The sequence below is a fragment of the Calypte anna genome, chromosome 15 (assembly GCF_003957555.1).
Source record: "Calypte anna isolate BGI_N300 chromosome 15, bCalAnn1_v1.p, whole genome shotgun sequence".
NCBI lineage: Eukaryota > Metazoa > Chordata > Aves > Apodiformes > Trochilidae > Calypte > Calypte anna.
The window spans coordinates 1,661,308-1,678,814 of NC_044261.1; the positions used below are offsets into that span (position 1 = coordinate 1,661,308).

Below are 17,507 nucleotides of genomic sequence, written 5' to 3' on the forward strand. Positions count from 1 at the left end.
ACAATCCAAGACAGGCAGTGCAGTGTGGCAGATAATTTGTGTGTAAGTGAACTGGGCAACACAGATCCTCAAAGCAAGAAGTGGCTGCTGGTGTATGAAATCACCAGGATGTTCTGTTCCCTGGTTTTGAAACCACTGAGAAACCCCTGTTTTAATTCTGATGTTAAAGATGATGCACGGGTTTTTATAAGCTAAGATACCCATCTGACCCCCGTAGAGGCAAGGTACTACAGCTTCAAACTGTGTTTTATGCAGCAGGATTTTGATTAGTGTGGGCAGGCTGCCTCCTCTGACGTTTTGTCTGTGTGGTCTCAGGAGCCCAATTAGCTCCACTTTAAGTCTGCAGAACTTACTTGGCCATGGAAGCAAATGTTGAAGCTGCTGAATATAAATCTCATTACTGTAGATGCACACTTTGTACCATATACCAAGGAATTACTAAAGGTCACCTCTCTACTTGGTTAAGAACTGTAGTCTTGAGGAGAAAAAAAGATGTGTAATTTAATTTCAATTAACTGGCATTAGCTCTGATGGCAGTTTGGGAGGGGAGGAGGCCAGAACAGGATGAGCAGACTCTTCCCTGTTGGCACATCAGGTGCAGATAAGCTTTGCTGCTTGGCTTTGGTTTGTAAGCATTAAGTTTTGAGGGAGGGGTAAAACACGAGGGTTGTGTTCTAATCTAAAATTGCTTATGTCTAATCCTCTTGATGATGCACTGTAGGTGAAGCTGAAAATTATAAAAATGAGCTGAAAAAACAAAACAGTCTTGAGATGGGGGGATTTTCTACAGCTGAAGTTCTACTGGATAGTGGTAAAATAGATTTTTTTAGTCTTTAAAACCAGGCTAAGAAAATATAGCTATACTCTGCTGGGGGACAGATTTGCTCTATGTGTGATGTGTGGATCTTGTGGACAAGTAGGTCTTAATACTTTGATAGGTTGTGGGTGCTTAGTTTTTAACCTGCTGCCTGGTAAAAGTCATCGGGAGGCTCCCAAAGGCACACCAAATTAATTTCTACTTCTGCTGAACTAAAGAGCATAAGCTCCATTGTCAAGTGGAGCAAAGAGCCTGTTGCAGATCCTGTTCTATTGTATGTCTCTATTGTTGCTGCAGTGATCTGTGTGAAGTCATTACAAAAGCTTGGTTGTGTGAATGACTAAAACTGGTACAGTGAGGTAAAAAGTACTTCACCTACAAAATGTCATGTTTCCTGAATGTTTAGTTTAGTAGTAATTGTACAAGGAAAATGGGGCAGCACATGCTCTGCAGTAAAGGTAGGAGTAGGTTTCCAGAATGGTTTTGTGTTCTGGAATAATGTAATATCTGTTGTTCTTATGCAGATTATCTTGATAATGGCAATAATAAAATGGCAATCCAGCAAGCAGATAAACTGCTCAAAAAACACAAGGATCTTCACTGTGCAAAGGTAAGTGTGACTGCATGGACTTTGGTGAGTGTAACTGAGTGTTTCACTGTGCCTTTCAAGCAATGCCCATGATCTTCCAGAGTCCATGGTGTTTTCCCAACCCTCTGGACCATCTCCTGCTCTTCTGATTCACACAATATCTTATTTGCTTGAAAACTTGTACAGATCTCCTTGGCAAAATATTGGTAGTTGTCTAGCTCCCTGTCAGAGCCACTGCAAGCAACTTTGGCATCTGGGCTATGCCTTAAAAATGCCTCTTTTTAGACCTTGGGTTGAGATATCCATCTGTAGTATTTGAGGCCAGAAAGATTTACTCAGGCCATGTTGTTCTTAGTAAGACATAACAAGGTGATTTTAGAGGCATTTTATCTTCTGGTGCTCTTTCACTGCTCTCCTTGCCTCTGCTGAAGGGAAAGGAGTTCTGTTCCTCAGTTTCTGAACATAGGACTTTTTTTTACTTTTCTCATTTCCCTGTGGGTTTTCCTGTGCAGTTCTTGCAGTTTCTATATTTTGAAAGCTTCCCAAGCTGAAGTGTATGTCATTGACCTGAATCTCATTTATGCCACTTCTCTTTGGCCATAACTGAAAGAAAGAAATGGAAATTGGCAGGACTGGTCAGTGTCAGTCTGCAGGTAGGGAAAGCTCTGTGGCAGCTGATGCCTTAGAGCAGACCAGGTTTGTTGAGAAACAAAGCCATGCTGTTTGATTTGGAAGACTTCCTCTTCAGTCATATGGATTAGAAACTTACTAGAACCTCAACTTCTGTAGAAGTGGTGAGGTGGCTGGGCAGAGCCTCTCCTCACCAGGAATGGGAGGATTTTTATTGATATTTCTACTGTGTTTCTAACAGCTGTCTCTGTGTTGTTTCCTTAGGTTTTAAAGGCAATCGGCTTGCAGAGAACTGGCAAGCAAGATGAAGCTTATGCTCTGGCACAAGAAGTAGCAGCACTTGAACCCACAGATGATAATTCCTTGCAAGCACTAACAATTCTTTACCGGGAGATGCACAGACGTAAGCTGCTTCCTTTGCCTCTCCTAAAGTCGTGGTTATTTATGTTCTTCCAGAAGTGTGTGTGACCCACAGTTTCATGGGAAACATGCAAAGGCCAGAATTTACATACAGCTGTGTTATTTAGAGTCTTGGAAAATGTAAATGTTGCCTGTTAAGGATGCTGCTAAGGCTCTGGTGATCACTGTAAAGCAAAGAACCTTGTTAAGGCTTCTCTCATTAACATTATTGAGTGCTCAGCATGCTAATAATCACCCATCGTGATCAGCTGAGTTCACTTTTTAATGAAAGCTACAGGAGTTTGTTGTCAGGATACATGGAAGAGATGACAAATCACATAGTCTGTGGTTTGGAATGTGTGTAATACTGTGAGACCATAGGCAAGGGGTTCAGGCCTGAAGAAGCTGTGTGACTAAGAGAAGGGAAATCCTGGCCTCTCTATTTGACCACATGAGCTTTTTCAGAACTGTTCCTTGTGTGGATAAGGTATGGTTGGGTGACAGAGCAGAACTCCTTGTGATTTCCTGAGAGAAAACAGACCTTATGTACTGCTTATCTACAGCTCTAAAAAAAAATCAGAGTTTCTGGCAGCTTCTTGTGGTGCTTGGTGGTAGCAGTGTTTATGGTTGAATTGTTGGAGCAGTGGCAATGGGGTGAAACAACTTGTGTAAAAACACTTGGTACCAGTTTGCAATACTGGAATTGCTTATGCTCTCCTAGTTTATTTCTTTCTGTACGTGTGTATGTATGTGGAGATAAAACACTGTTTCTTGGATAATAGGAAACTTGTGTATATGTGTGACTTCAACTTAAGCAAACCCTTGAAAATGTGGAAAGCCTTTCTGTGATCCTAAACAACTTGCAGGAGCATTAAGCTCGGATCTCTAACTTTTAGTCTCTCACTCAGAAAGGAGGTAGTGGATGCTAGGCACTTCCACTCCTGGTGCTGCAAGACAGTTGTAATTAAATGTCTTACATCTGTGTGTTAAGGATATGTAAGCTATGTGAAGGACAAACTACATTTAGTGTTGTACTACTACACTGAAGTATGATCATATGTGTCAGGAAAAAAATAGAAGGATGAAAATGTAAGACTGGTTTGTTTGTTACAATATCAAGTATTTAGTCAGAATAAACTTGTTATTAGAAAGTTTAGTGTGAAGTATTTTACTTGTAAAGAGTACTAAAATAGGCAACTGGGGGAATTACAGGATATGACTAACATAAGTAAACCTGTGATAGGAGTAATTAATTTGATACTAGGCTCTGAAAATGTTCCATGTTTTGATACATAACACACATGGAACAGTCAGTCTGCCAGGAGCAGAACTCTTCATTCAGTTTAATGCTCAAAAATAGCTAAACTTTCTTAAGAAAAAGACTTAAGTGCTTCTGAACACTTCCCTTGTTGCTGTTAACTCCATTTTGACATTTGTGAGTTATTTTTAAAGCACTTTCCTCCTTTGACTGCTGTTGGTAATGCTTGGGGTCTTGGTAGAAAAGGTACCATTTCTGTTGATGAGTGTAATTAGATCTCTGAGTGTCACTGGTGCTATCTTTAGGTAGTTGTGCTTTAAAATTATTCTTGAATTTGTCTTAACTCAAGCATTTGGTTTTGGTTTAGCGGAACTGGTAACTAAACTTTATGAGGCAGCTGTAAAGAAGGTTCCCAACAGTGAGGAGTATCACTCTCATCTCTTCATGGCCTATGCCCGGGTTGGAGAGTACAAGAAGATGCAACAGGTACATTCAACAGTTGGTGCTGTGGTCATTTAAGGTGTCATCTCCTTTTATAACTGTTAATGACTTTTCATACTCTGGTATGAATCTGGTCTGATAGAATATATTGGTTAATTTGGGAGGTTTTTATCAATCTGTCTTGAACAGTGTGGTGGTTCCACATGAGGCATTGTATTATAAAGCAATAAGAAGATGTAACAAGTTCTTCTTATCCGTGTTTTCAGACTTTATTTACTTCTCAGTTTGCTGCTATCTTCGAGTAATCTTGCCCATGCTCTTACCACTGTAATTTAACATCTAACTAGGCTCGTATTGGTTGTAAATCAGTGAAGAAAAGCTAAAAAGCACATCCTTTACGTAGCTTTCACTCCCCAGTTGGCAGAACAGTGTCATGGTGGTTAGTTTTGTTTTCATCCCTTCCAAATTAGGAGCCTGGAGAATGCCTATAAATGGAAGATTCTTTTCAAAGCAAGCTCCTCGATAAAAGGCATCACAGAGAGCCAAGTAAATGAGGGAGGCATTCCAACCTCCCTCTCGTTCCCACTCTGTTAAGGTGACTTTAACATTTTCACCCTCCATTTTCTTTTTTAGAACATGTGTTAGGGTGGAATGGTTCATGGGTTGATAAAAATCCTCCCATCCAGTTGCTAATTCTGTGTTGTCTGCTGCCGTCACTGCCGCTTTGCTTGCATTGCCTGTCATGGGAGCTCATAAATAGATTTCTTTCAGGAATGATGAAACTCTGTCTTATGTTTTTCAGGCTGGAATGGCACTTTATAAGATTGTACCCAAAAATCCATACTATTTTTGGTCTGTGATGAGCTTGATTATGCAGGTGTGTACAATGTTGCAAACAAGTTTGACTTTTGCTGCAGGTATAGTGCAAACAGAGAATGTTTCCAGTGAAAATATAGGGGATATATTAAGTAAAATATCTATATAAACTGTTTCTCTATGATGCTGGGAGAAGCACTGAGCCCTCCTTTAACAATGTGTTGATGTGGCTCAGCGTGAATGCTGTGGTGTTTCTGTAAAGCAACTTAACTGGTCTGCCTGGCCACGTTTATACAACTTGAATTATTCTCTTCTCTGGACTCGTTAGAGAGCTAATGAATAAATCCTCGGGTATCTGCAGCTCCTGAGGCAGAAGTGTTCCTCTCAGTAACTAGGTTATACAGGCTCTAGGAAGGAATAAATGAGCTCTGGGTGTCTTTAAGACTGCAGAAAGTCTGCAGAAGTAGACAGCAACTTTGCTGTGCTGCTCTTGATTGAGCAGAATTCAGGTGTGAATGAGAACCTGACAGCGTTGGCCAAGCAAAAAATAAGTATTAATCAGAGTCTGTAAAATACTGTGCTGTGGGAAACACAAATGTGTTTGTGCTACGTGTTTGCTGTGGATATTGTGTGCCCAGAAGCATGAGTCTCTGGACAGTGTAATCAAGAGCAAACTTTCCACTCTACACTGGTTTTATTGCTGCATTTTATAAGAGGTGTTGCTCTGCATGTAATAGATGGCAGCTCTGAATGGGCTGTTCTGGAGGGATTGAAGCACCTGGGTGATTTTTATTTTCTAATATGACAAATGCAGTGGGTGGGACAACACAAGAAGTTGATGAGCTGTTACAGTCATTCTTCTCTTCCTTAGTCTATTTCAGCACAGGATGAAAACCTCTCCAAGACAATGTTTTTGCCACTGGCTGAGAGGATGGTGGAAAAGATGGTGAAAGAGGATAAGATTGAAGCTGAGGCTGAAGTAAGACTTTGAGCTTGATTTGAATGTTATTGAGGCAAGAAATGCACTGTTAAGGGAAGTTGTTTATTTTAACCATTTTCCAAGATGATAATCAGGAGTGTTCTGGAAGTAAATGTGAATCTAGTGGGACAGAAGGAAAACAAAGAGCCAAGGGGTTGAAAGGGATTGGGAAGAGTGTGGCCAAGGAGATTTTTTGGCATTTGATTTGGCAGATGAAGTACTTGGGTTTGCTGCCTGGGAGGTCCCAAGAGAAATTTCAGCACTGAGAATGGAAAAAAGACCTAAATTCCTGAGTGCTCCACCCTCTGGGATACTAAAGATAACTTTGCAGTCCTAGCTATCTCCTATTTCAAGTGACAGTAACTCAAGCCACTGTTTCTTGGCACACCTGTATCTTGTTTGACCAACAAATTTCATTGCAGTCCAATCTTCCTTTTAAGGTGGAACTGTACTACATGATTCTGGAACGCCTGGAGAAGTATAAGGAAGCCTTGGATGTCGTGAGAGGAAAGCTTGGGGGTAACTTACTCTGTTCATTAATAATTACAGTTGTGTGGAGGACAAGCAGCTCTGCTGGGCTTCAGATTTGTTTGTTAATTACAAAAAAAGGAAAAAAAGGCTGTAAGAAGCCTGACTCTTAGCACCAGTTTCAAACATGGATGCAAACTCTGGCAGTGCTCTCATGGAAGCTGGTTTTACCCACCTGGTTGGGGGTTGTGTTAATTAGTGATGAACTTTGCAGCAGTATGCTTAGCAGGACTAAGTTGTTAGGTTAGTTTGTTGTAGCTGCCATCTTAAAAAAAAAAATAATAATGTTCCTAATACCCTACATTTTTGTGGACTCTTTCTGGAGATAAAAATGCACTTGCAATTTTCAGGAATTGGGATGTGAAGGTTTCCATAGCAAATCAGTCCTTTCTGTCCTTCAAGGGCTTCTCTTCTGTTCTCTTAACACTGTTTTGCATCCTTGGCTATAATGAGAAGCTTTGTGCAGAAAGTAGTGGAGGAAATGCATTAATTAAATAAATTTGCCCTTCTGTTTTTAATTTAGAGAAGCTGACAAGTGAGCTCCAAAGCCGTGAGAACAAGTGTATGGCAATGTACAAGAAGCTGTGTAGGTGGCCAGAGTGCAATGCGCTGTCGAGAAGGCTGCTGCTGAAAAAGTGAGATGATATTTCTGCAGTCCTACTGAAAAAAACTGAAAAAAATTCCAGGCTGGTTGTGAATTGCCTTGCTGAGTGGCTTTTATAAATGGTGCTTAAAAGAGAAGAACATCAGAGCATCTCAAAGCATTTCCAAACGTTTACACTCTGAGGAAAAGAGGAGCAGAATGGAATGTTAAAGGGACACAGGGAGGGTCACAGGGGGTGTGTGTGTCAGGACTGAAGTTGCTTCTTCATGAAGTCTGACTTTAACAATGTGTTAATGTGACAAAATTTTGCTCATCTCCTTATTTCTGAAGGATGTGCTGGCTGGGCAGCTCTTAGCTTTCATGGTGGGAGAGATACTTGTTAAATGTATTTGCAGTGGGCAAATTGGAGAAAATAAGCATCAGCTTTACAGGACACCTGAGCAGAGTACTGACAAGGTGTAGAATTAATATAAGCTCTGCCTCTCTGTAATTGGCATCTTCTATTCTATACTCTTAATCTGATCTGAACCTAGGCAGGAGAAACTTCTCTGCCTTAGCATTTTATGGGGATATTCATGAGCTCTGATTGGAATGTAAATGTTAGGAGCAGAATTTGTAGCTTGGCTCATTTCCTTATTGAAAGTGTTGCCTCTACATTTCAAGAAGCTCAGGGTGATAGCATTCTTAAGATGTGGGACTTTTCAAGGAGAAGTTATTCTTACTGCAGTTGGTTTTTTCTGTAATATGAATATGTGTGTGTCCTTAAATTCAGCAGCTGTGAGAAGTGCAGTTTTAGAAGTGACTTATTATTTTGGCAATTCCCTAAACTTTGTTCTGTGCCTGATTTTCTTGTTTCAGCTCAGATGATTGGCAGTTTTATATAACTTACTTTGATTCAGTGTTTCAACTCATTGATGAATCCTGGACACCGCCACCAGAAGGAGAACAGTAAGTTAACAGTGTTGCTGTGGATTTGTTTTTCCTTGATGCTACAGCAAATTGTTTGCCCCCATCCATGCAGTGAGGTGCTGTCTGTGTCTTTGGGTGACTTCTTGACATCAGACCTTCAATGATGCATTGTCCCTGCTTTGTTTGGGGGGTTGGCAATACCTTATTTGAAACAGCTGTATAAATAGTAGGTTAGGAATCTTCCAGTTCATGTTTTTCATGGTGATTTAGTTAAAAAAAATCCACCATGGCAGTTTAAGAGTATCCTAGGAGTATGTTGAGCAGCTTGTATCAATGCCCTAGCAATGGGAGAAATCAAAGAACCTTTTGTCTCTTTGATTGCACAGCTCTTTGGAAGGAGAGGTGCACTATTCTATAGAGCAAGCTGTGAAATTTATAGAGGAGAGGATTACAGAAGAATCCAAGAGCTCTCGGCCACTCCGGGGACCATACTTGGCTAAACTGGAGCTGATCAGACGCCTGCGGCACCGGGGTTGTAATGATGAACATAAACTGGGTAAGAGCCTCTGCCTGGGGGGTGAATTTCAGCTTTTGGGGAGAACACAAACTTGGAACGAGTTCTTTGCTAAGTCACTCAGTTAGATGCAGAGTCTGTTGTGAAAACGTTGTCTGTATGTGAAACATGACCCTTGAAGAAAGGCAGGGAGTTCCAGACTGCTCCAGGGCTTGGAAAAGTAAGCATGGAGACTTGTGAGAGGATCTGTGGGATCTAGGAGCATGGGCACTGACACTGTAATGAAAAGTGCATTCCTCATGCCCTGCTTCTGCAAAAAGTCCTGCAGGTATCTGTAATCTCTGTATGCTTTTTTTCCTTTTAATTTTTTTTTTGGCAGCTGTACCAGGTGTTGTTTTTTAAAAAGTTGGATTTAAAAAATGCATTTAGGGAATCAGTGAAGGAGAGGATGTGATTAGGGCAACATCTGTGCTACTTGGTAGTTCCTTTTGTATTTCCATCCAAAAATAAGTTGCTGTTGAGTAAGTAGAGGCTGTGTGTGCATGCCTGTTATCCAGAGTTCTTATCTGCCAGAGTAGCTTTAGTGAACCTTTTGTGTGTCCTTGGTTGCCAAAGATTGAGCCTCTGGTAAAGGCTGTAGCAGAGCAGCTATCCATTTTCTAAATCACTGTGTTATCTCAAAGAGGGGAGAAAAAGCATTAGCAAAGATATTTCATAGTGGTTTTACAGGTTCAACTTGTAATGGAGCATATTAAAGATGAACTGGCCTTTTTTTTTTTAGGTGATCCAGAAGAACTAATGTTTCAATACTTCAGAAAGTTTGGGGACAAACCCTGCTGTTTTACTGATCTCAGAGTGTTTGTGGATCTCCTCCCATCCAGCCAGTACTCAAAGGTAAGGGAAGAAAAAGAAGTGGTGGCACAAATTGCACTCTGATTTCTTTATCTTAAAATACCTACAGGTTGTAAGAAAAGACTGGAAACATCAAATTTACACCTATTGTTTGAAATTCAGAACACACTTTGCACTGCAGAAAATATCATGAACAGCTGAACATACTGAGCAATTGCATTCAGGGTTTGGGTTTTTTTTTTTTTTGAGACTGAAAACTGTTTGTTCCTGCAGAGTCTCAGACCCAGATGTAGTTGGTATTCATTTGGCTTTTTTATTACAATTTCAAAGTGTCAGGGTGCTTTGAAATGGTCTTGGTGAACAGCTTGTATTGAAAATGAAGCTGGTAATGCTAATGAAAAGGTAGAGCTTATATCTTATAATGAAAAGCTCCCTAGGAATTGTAGCTCAACTGATAAGCTACCCAATTAGCTCACTTTTAAATGAGTAATCTCTCATCACTTTTGTTAATAGATCACAGCTTACAATATGGAGTAGTGTGGAAACAGTAAAGAGCCCACCCTGTTCATTCAGTTGCAGTTCTCATTGCTGTGTACTGTAACTTGTGTTTTACAAAGACATCCTCCTCTTCCCCTTCCCACCCATCACTTGTTTTTCCCATTAAACTGAAATGTGTAATGGAAAAAAATCTGCTCCCTCATCTGTGACAACTTTTCCAGAATCTCTTTTGGAAACAAGCTCTCTTTAACTGAAAAGACAATTTGTGCAGAGTCATGAGCAGCTCACTGAATGACTTCAGCAGCTGGGAATCCTGTCACTCACCCCACTGTTTTTGTAACCCATTGTGTAAAATTACCAGAGCTGGGAAGGGCTAGACAAAAAACCCTGGATCAGCCAGAGGCTGTGGAGAAAGTGTTTGTAAACAAAGTGCAGATAGTGGTGGTGTTTTCTTAGTCCATTCAACTATTTTTTTTACTTCTAGTGCCAGCTTTTCCCACTGCCTGCCTATGAAGAATGGTGGCACATTTGAGTTGCTGTTATGTTTGTGTGTTAAAAGGTGTGGTTTTACTCCAATGGTCAGTAGGGCATTTAACTCACAGTTCTGAAAGTGGTGATACCATTGCAAGGTGACCCTTGGAGTGCTGAACAGATTTTATCCTAACTTTTCAGGAAAAAAAATTTAAATGGGAAAGAATGGTATTTAAAAAGAACAGTTTAGGCTATAGTTTTGTTGCAGTGCTTGTAAAACCATGACTTTGAATAAATTCTCTAAAATACTCGGAGTGGCCTTAAAACTGCTGATGATTTGGTGCATATGTTGTGTCACATATTAGAAGTTTTTTCCACTGCATGGCTCTGCTGGTTCTCCTGTCTCCAAAGCACTCCTCTGCAGCAGTGTAACTCGGTCAAGGAGAGAGCTATAGCTGAGGAGGGTTGGTGATGTTAAAGTGCTGATGTATTTTTGAAAGTTCAAAGTTACTTAAAATGTTTATAGAATATCTTATAGATTTATCTTAGATTTATTCTTGTTTCATAGCAAAAGATGCTGGAGATGGCTGTGTCCTAGGTGCAGCAGCAGGGTCACACAAGCAGGGACACAATTTTTTTGGTGTTTTTTTCTGAGTTCTGGCTAGTATTACACTTCAGTAGCTGAGAATGCTATGATCTTGCTGGGCCACTAGACACAAGATATTTCAGACATAATTATAGCAACATCAATCTCAGCTTCCTAGAAGCATAAATTGGAGTTTGCAACCTAGTGATTCTGTTGATTTTGCCCAGCTTGGCAAAAGGTCAGACTTGAAAAGAGGAGTCAACACAATCTTCATCAAAGGCTGTGGGAAAACTGGAATTTGAGTGCATGGTGCTGTGGGTTCTTCCTGCCTAGCTCTCTGCTTTTTTCCTTGGGCATGCATTTAATGCAGTTTTTGTGCTTCCAGAGTGAATGTAGTAAAGCTGAATTCGTTGGCTCTGGCTCAGTTTTAAGCTTTTAAACACTGTTGGATTTTAGAGCAGCAAAAACCCACTGTCCAACCCTGACTGTGTGTTGTGAGAAGTGTGCTATTAAATTTGTAAACAATGAGAGGCTGCTTTTATTAGGACTTAATTAAAAAAACAAGTCATTAATCAAAGGTGATGAACCTGCTGATAACAGCGCATTACTTCAGAGTTCAGAGAAAATGTAATAGCTGGTACAAAACCACTGTTTCCTGGAAGTGTGCTGTGAAGCCTTTCAGTAACTCATTGTAATTGCATGTTATAGTGTGAGTGCTGACAGGTGCTTGAACTCCTTTGTGTGTGAGTGTATTGGAAACTTGTCTGTGATGTCACTTTTTTCCTTCATCTCTGTGATGGAGGAAAGCTATTGAGTGCAACCAGAACTGTGTGCTCAGCACCTTTAAGAAAAAAATTAAAAATTGAAGCTCTTAAAGCACTGATTTCAGTGTGGCATCAGGGCTGATTCTGATGCTTCCACTTTTTTGTGTGTGTGGTTGATTTGAGGGTGGGGATTATGATTTCTTTTCACACGGTCCCAGGTGGCCTGCAGAATTTCACAGCAGTGTTTCTCTTTCAGTTCATCAGTCAGCTGCTGGAAGTAATCCCTCTGTCGGTGACAGCTGAGAGTGACATCCCTCTGCCAGGGGACATCAAAGCCCTGCAGCAGCACTTGTGTGTGGTGCAGCTCTCCAGGTTGCTGGGGATCTATCACGCTATGGATAAGAAGGAAAAGCTGAGTGTGGTCCGGGAGCTGATGTTCAGATACCGCCATGGATTGGACTTTGGTGAGGAAAACCTTCAAGCTGACATTGCTGTTCACTTGCAGCTTTTTATGAGCAGAAGTTCAGAGCTTTTGCAGGGGGGCAGAACAGCACAAACTTCATTTGTAAATCTTGCAGTCATAGGAAGAGAATCTTCTTCTTCCAGCAGATGTCAACTCATGAAGTGGCCCGAAGTCCCACTTGTATGATGAACAAATGTAGCATTTGTTGTATAGCATTATATAGCATTTATATAGCATAGCATTATATAGCACTTGTTGTATAGCATATTGTATAGCATTGTTTCAATTTTTAAGACAGCTCTGGATTTTATAAATTAAGCTGGGGTTACTCTCTGTCATTTGATAACACTGACAGCATGAGAAGCAGCTGACACTGCTGCAGTAATTCAAGGGTAACTTTATTTTTTTCATTTTAGGGAAAGCTTGTTTGAAAACTGAATTGCAGTTTTCAGATTATTACTGCCTGCTTGCAGTTCACCTGCTGCTTGACCTGTGGCTAGAAGGTATGTTCCTAAATTGTATCTTGCTTTATACCATGCAGGAAGGTTGTGATACAGAGGGTGTGTCCCTGTGGCTGCTGTGTACCTGACATGGCTTGTTGGGCTCATAGCTTTCTGGTTTCTTACTCAATATGAGGCATTTCACAAGTCCTTCTATTCAGCTGGTGTTTGATATGATCCCCTCTGATCTCTAAAGGCTTTTAATTTTTCTGATTAACTGCTGCATGTCCTGGCAGAGCTTTGCTGATTACACTTGCAGCTCAAAGCTTGCAGTCTTTAGAATCATGTCTTGGCTTTCCCATGTAGATAATGTTTTCTCTCCTTTTGCATGAGTTCTGCTGACAAATCCCTTCTGGTATCAGAGGTGTTTTGAGAGTATCTTTCCCTCCCTAACATACTTTGTCTTTTGGATCCCCTGCTTCTAGACCTTCTGCTGAGACCTGCTGCATGTTTAAACATGGGACTGTTTGGAGAGGTGTGTAACTGGAGGACAGAAGCTTCAATGTCAAAGGGAACCGTGCTGTCAGTGTTCAGTGCCTCTCTCTGATCAGGCCTGTCTGTTTTTTGTCTTTGTCACCAGGTGAAGAGATGGCTGTATGGCAGTGCCTAACTCTCTTAGAAGAGGGGTTATCTCATAGTCCTTCTAATGCTCAGTTTAAATTGCTGCTCATTCGAATCTACTGCAGGCTTGGTGCATTTGAACCTGTTGCAGAGCTCTATTCCAGTCTTGATGCAAAGCACATACAGCATGACACCATCGGGTGGGTAGTATTTACTGAGAATAATTGGTGGTGGTCACCCTCCTGTAACTAGTCCTGAGATCTCCAGTTTCCTTTGTGCTGCTGAAAGTCAGCAGATTGTCAGTTTTTTATATAGCATTTTGGAATTCTGTGAGATACTCCACAAGAAGCAGAGCTGATGTATCTGTCCCGTGTGATTTTGATCAGTTTTGGGTTCTCAGAATATTAACTAAGAGGATTCTGAAGTAAATTTGTGAAATGTTTATCTTGATTCCAGTTCTGGCTTGTCATTACTCAGCAAAGCTTAGCACTGGGTAAACAAACGTAGTGAATGGCCTCCACAGAGTCTTTTATAATATTAAGAATTCCTTCCATCCCTGTTAAAAACTTAAATTGCAGTATGAGTGTTGCGATTCCCATCTGTTAATTCTCCAGACTTTTTTTTGTCCAAGCTGAACCATGCTGCATGCAGCTCTCTGTTCAGGGCTGTGTTTGAAACTGGGGGTTCCTGAGGGCTCTGTGCTGATGTCTGACTGGGGCTGTGTTGTGTTGTGTTGCAGCTATCTCCTGACACGCTATGCAGAGGCACTGGGCCATTACGCTGCTGCATCCCAATCCTGCAATTTTGCACTCAGGTTTTTCCACTCCAACCAGAAAGATGTAAGTTGAAAACAAATCTCTGTGTCCTTGTAACAGAGCACTTGTGTCAAGATGCCTTACAGCAGTTGGGCTTAGAGGAATGTGGTGGTTGATAAGGCAAAGGAATAATGGGTGCATCTGTGTGTTTATAGTAAAGGTTGCCTCGTTGTATGTCTCACTGCAAGAGTTTGTGACTTACTGTTAAGTGGAGGTTTGCTTTAGCTTTCTAACTATTAAAAAAAAAAATCAAACCCAGGTATGATTATATTTAAATGACTGGACTGTGATTTTATGCAGGAATTTGCTAAGTGACATGTCCTGTGGCAAACACGTCCTGGTGTCATAACTTCCAGCATTTTGGAAAGTCATGCTGCTGCCAGAGATGGTGGGTTAAAATGCTGCTGGCAAACCTAGGAATCCTTTCTATGACAGTCACTGAAGCAGTGTCTTAATGACAGCCATCCAGGACATACAGGGATGCTGGGAAAGCACAAGGAAAGAGGGAGAGTTCACAGAGACTTGGTTTTGTGCTAGTGGGAACTGCCTCTTTTATTCATTTCACCCCAAAAAATGTGGTCTGAATGAAAACAAATGTCTTGAATGAGAGTCTTGGGGCTGGAATGGAGGAGATGGTGAGGGGAGGGCAGCTGAATTCCTCCAGAGAGTTCAGGTGTTTCATAAAATGGATGCTATGCCCTAGGCACCTAGCATGCTTGTAGCTTGCTGGTTATTAACTGTTTCTGTCATTATTCTTATTTGGAAAAAACACCCTGGTGTACATTCTTATACATTCCTAGGGAAAATATCAGTTCTCTTTCAGAATTCCCATGGAGTCATGAAAAATGGGTTAGGTAGGAGGACAGTTGAACAAAACTTATTTGAAGTCTTGGTGGAAATTTACTGGAAGAACAGAAATAGTCCAGAATTGTTGCAGGGAAGTATGTGTATTGGTCCATCTCCCTAGAACTTGCAAGGCTGTCCCATTCTGAGGAGTAGAAATATATCCTGTGTCTTTATATTTTACAGTTAAATCAATGTTGAGAGGTAGGTGAAGAAAATCATTTTGCTTTACTTTGGTAAGAAACAAAGGTGTGATCCAGTTGCAGATCTTCCAGTCAGCCACTGGCTAAGTTGGCTCCAGAGGCTCTGCAGTCATACAACTTGCTTTCCCACCGTGCCAGGAATAGATAAAAACACCAGGCTTGTCTGTGATGAATAGTAAAGATGCTCACACAGTGATCCCTCAGGGAGCAGCCTTGCTGTTATTAGCCCAGGTTATTCCTGTGTACAAGATACCAGTTGCCATTTGCCTATGCTAAGGTATATGCTGAGTTACTGTGACCTGTGTCTGACAGAAATTTCACTGTAGAGAGTGGGATGCCCTGAGGAGCATGTGGATTGTGTGATGGGAGCTTACTCTTGTCTGCTTCCCTCATTTGCTCACTGTCTAAGCTGATCCTGCTTGCTGAGAGTCTTTGGGTTCCTGGGGCAATGATTTGTGCTGGAGTGAAGTCCTGGTTCCAGACAGCTTTCTCCTACGTGTCTGTTGTTGGTAGTGGTGGTTGCTTTTTTTAATTATTATTTAATGAAGGTTAACTTGTTTAGTTTTGTCTAAGAGTCACTCAGTGAATTTGAATGAAAAGCACACCTGGAACCAACTGTTGGAATAAAAGGTTTGATTCCTGGGTACCAGGTGGAAAAAAGCTACTGGCTGTGACTTGTCTGCAGTGGAGTTCTGCGTTGTAAAGCATCAAGAACTCATCTCTCCCTGGAAAACAATCTGAAGTAGCTTCAGGTGTGGTTACCTTGGAAGAAGGCATGAATGAATTATAAAGATGCTTGCAGCAGAGAAGAGCTGATTGCCTCCAGTAACTCAACATCTGTACACAGGTGAAGACAGCCATGTTCCAAGTGTTGTTGCCAGGAAAATGCTACTCTACTCCTGTTCCAGAAATCCTGAAGAGGCAGTGGCTGAAAAGGTTGAAATTTCAAGAGGGGTGACAGGGATGCAATCAAGCATTATGTAGTTCTTCATGCTACATGATAAGGATGTGACTCTGGAACCCACTCGAGTCATGTGTCATCTTGGAGTCACAGTATTGTGACCAAAGGACCATGAGACATTGTTCTTCTTGGGCAGCCAAATCTGTTGCATGTCCTGGACACTTCAGTGGTTGTCACCTTGAGTTCCCCTTAGTTGGGAAACACATCAAAAGCTGCACTAATTTGCAAGTAGCAAGCATCTTTAAAACCAACCTTAAAGTGCAAATTATAGGAAGTGAAGGCTCAGCTCCAGGGTACTGTTCTTCTAGGGTGATGAGAGGAAGAGAGGTTCTTCACCATGAGACATGACCTAAGTATCACAAGGTCACAATCTGCTACCAGTTTCTCTTCTGCTGGGGTTTCCCCTTCATACTTAAGGTGCTGATGCCAGCTTCCCACTCGAATCCTGTAACAGCATCTAGCTGCAATGTTAAAGAAGGACTAACCTTTAAAAGTTACCTTTTTACCTGATTTCAGATACTGCCTGCTCCTCTCTAGGTTGATGTTTAAGATAGCTGGAACGTCTGCTGCAGCGTTAAAGAGTATGTCCTGCAGCTAACTGTGTGGGGGACTCTTCCTAGCACAGAAGTGTGGGATGGAAACAAAATGGCCTGACATAAAAATACAGCAACTGATTCAAACCAATTTGCTTTGGATAAATGTTTTCCTTCTGAGTTGCTGAACTTGAACAGCCTGAAGCTATTCTTGTTTAAGAGTGTTCCATGAGTAGCAGCCATCTAGGATGCTGTGCAGTCCTGACATAATTCTTCTGTTTGAGGAGAGGATTCTTAAGATCAGAGGAGAGAGAAGGCAGTGTTGCTAGATCTGGCCAAAACTAAAAAGGCAACTTTATCCTTCTCAAGATAGTCCTCCTTTAAATAGACAGAATCACAAGTAATCTCTCTAATTTTCTTGTGTCCATCCATCTTTAATTTCTCCAGATACTGCAGGCAAACAGAGCACCAACGTGTCCTGTGGGGATTTAATTCCACGTCGCTGCAGTTGAATTAGCGCCCATAGCGCAGTCCCGCAGCCTGACAGTGACCTCTGGGAGGCTGCTTATCAGAGGGTATGTTGTTGTTGTTGAATATTTGGCATCTTTTCTTCATACAGTGCAAATAACCAAATTTCTTAAAGAAAAAGGCAGAGCTACCTAGAGGACCTTTCTGATTTTTGGAGGGGAAAAAAAGTGGTTTTCATCTGGGAGTGCTAGCATCTGGTCTCTCAGAGCCTTCCAGTCTGTTAGTATCATATGAAGTTCAATTAACCAGAGGCTTTTTTTTTTTATGCCTCCCATCTTCAGGGCATGTCATAATCTTGCTGAGAAGAAATTTTCCAGAATTTCTCACTTGCAGAGTAATTCTGGTGTAAAAAGCACAGCCATCTGTCTTGACTGGGAGCATAACTCGTTCACTGTCTCTGCAGTTAGATATTTTCATTAAAACACAGGGCTTGTTTGGAGCTCTT

At 41.2% G+C, this 17,507-nt stretch overlaps 1 protein-coding gene across 1 annotated transcript in view; it reads left to right on the forward strand.

Moving 5' to 3' along the window:
- The window catches only part of NAA25 (N(alpha)-acetyltransferase 25, NatB auxiliary subunit), a 28,132-nt gene that overhangs the window by 1,987 nt on the left and 8,638 nt on the right, over positions 1–17,507 (forward strand). Inside the window, exons 2-15 of the mRNA XM_030460755.1 lie at positions 1,342–1,427; positions 2,301–2,439; positions 4,061–4,179; positions 4,937–5,011; positions 5,822–5,929; positions 6,370–6,448; positions 6,981–7,092; positions 7,920–8,009; positions 8,357–8,526; positions 9,266–9,378; positions 11,912–12,119; positions 12,535–12,621; positions 13,199–13,379; positions 13,919–14,018. Coding sequence (XP_030316615.1) covers positions 1,342–1,427; positions 2,301–2,439; positions 4,061–4,179; positions 4,937–5,011; positions 5,822–5,929; positions 6,370–6,448; positions 6,981–7,092; positions 7,920–8,009; positions 8,357–8,526; positions 9,266–9,378; positions 11,912–12,119; positions 12,535–12,621; positions 13,199–13,379; positions 13,919–14,018 — 1,667 coding nt within the window. The remainder of the gene's footprint in view (positions 1–1,341; positions 1,428–2,300; positions 2,440–4,060; positions 4,180–4,936; positions 5,012–5,821; positions 5,930–6,369; positions 6,449–6,980; positions 7,093–7,919; positions 8,010–8,356; positions 8,527–9,265; positions 9,379–11,911; positions 12,120–12,534; positions 12,622–13,198; positions 13,380–13,918; positions 14,019–17,507) is intronic.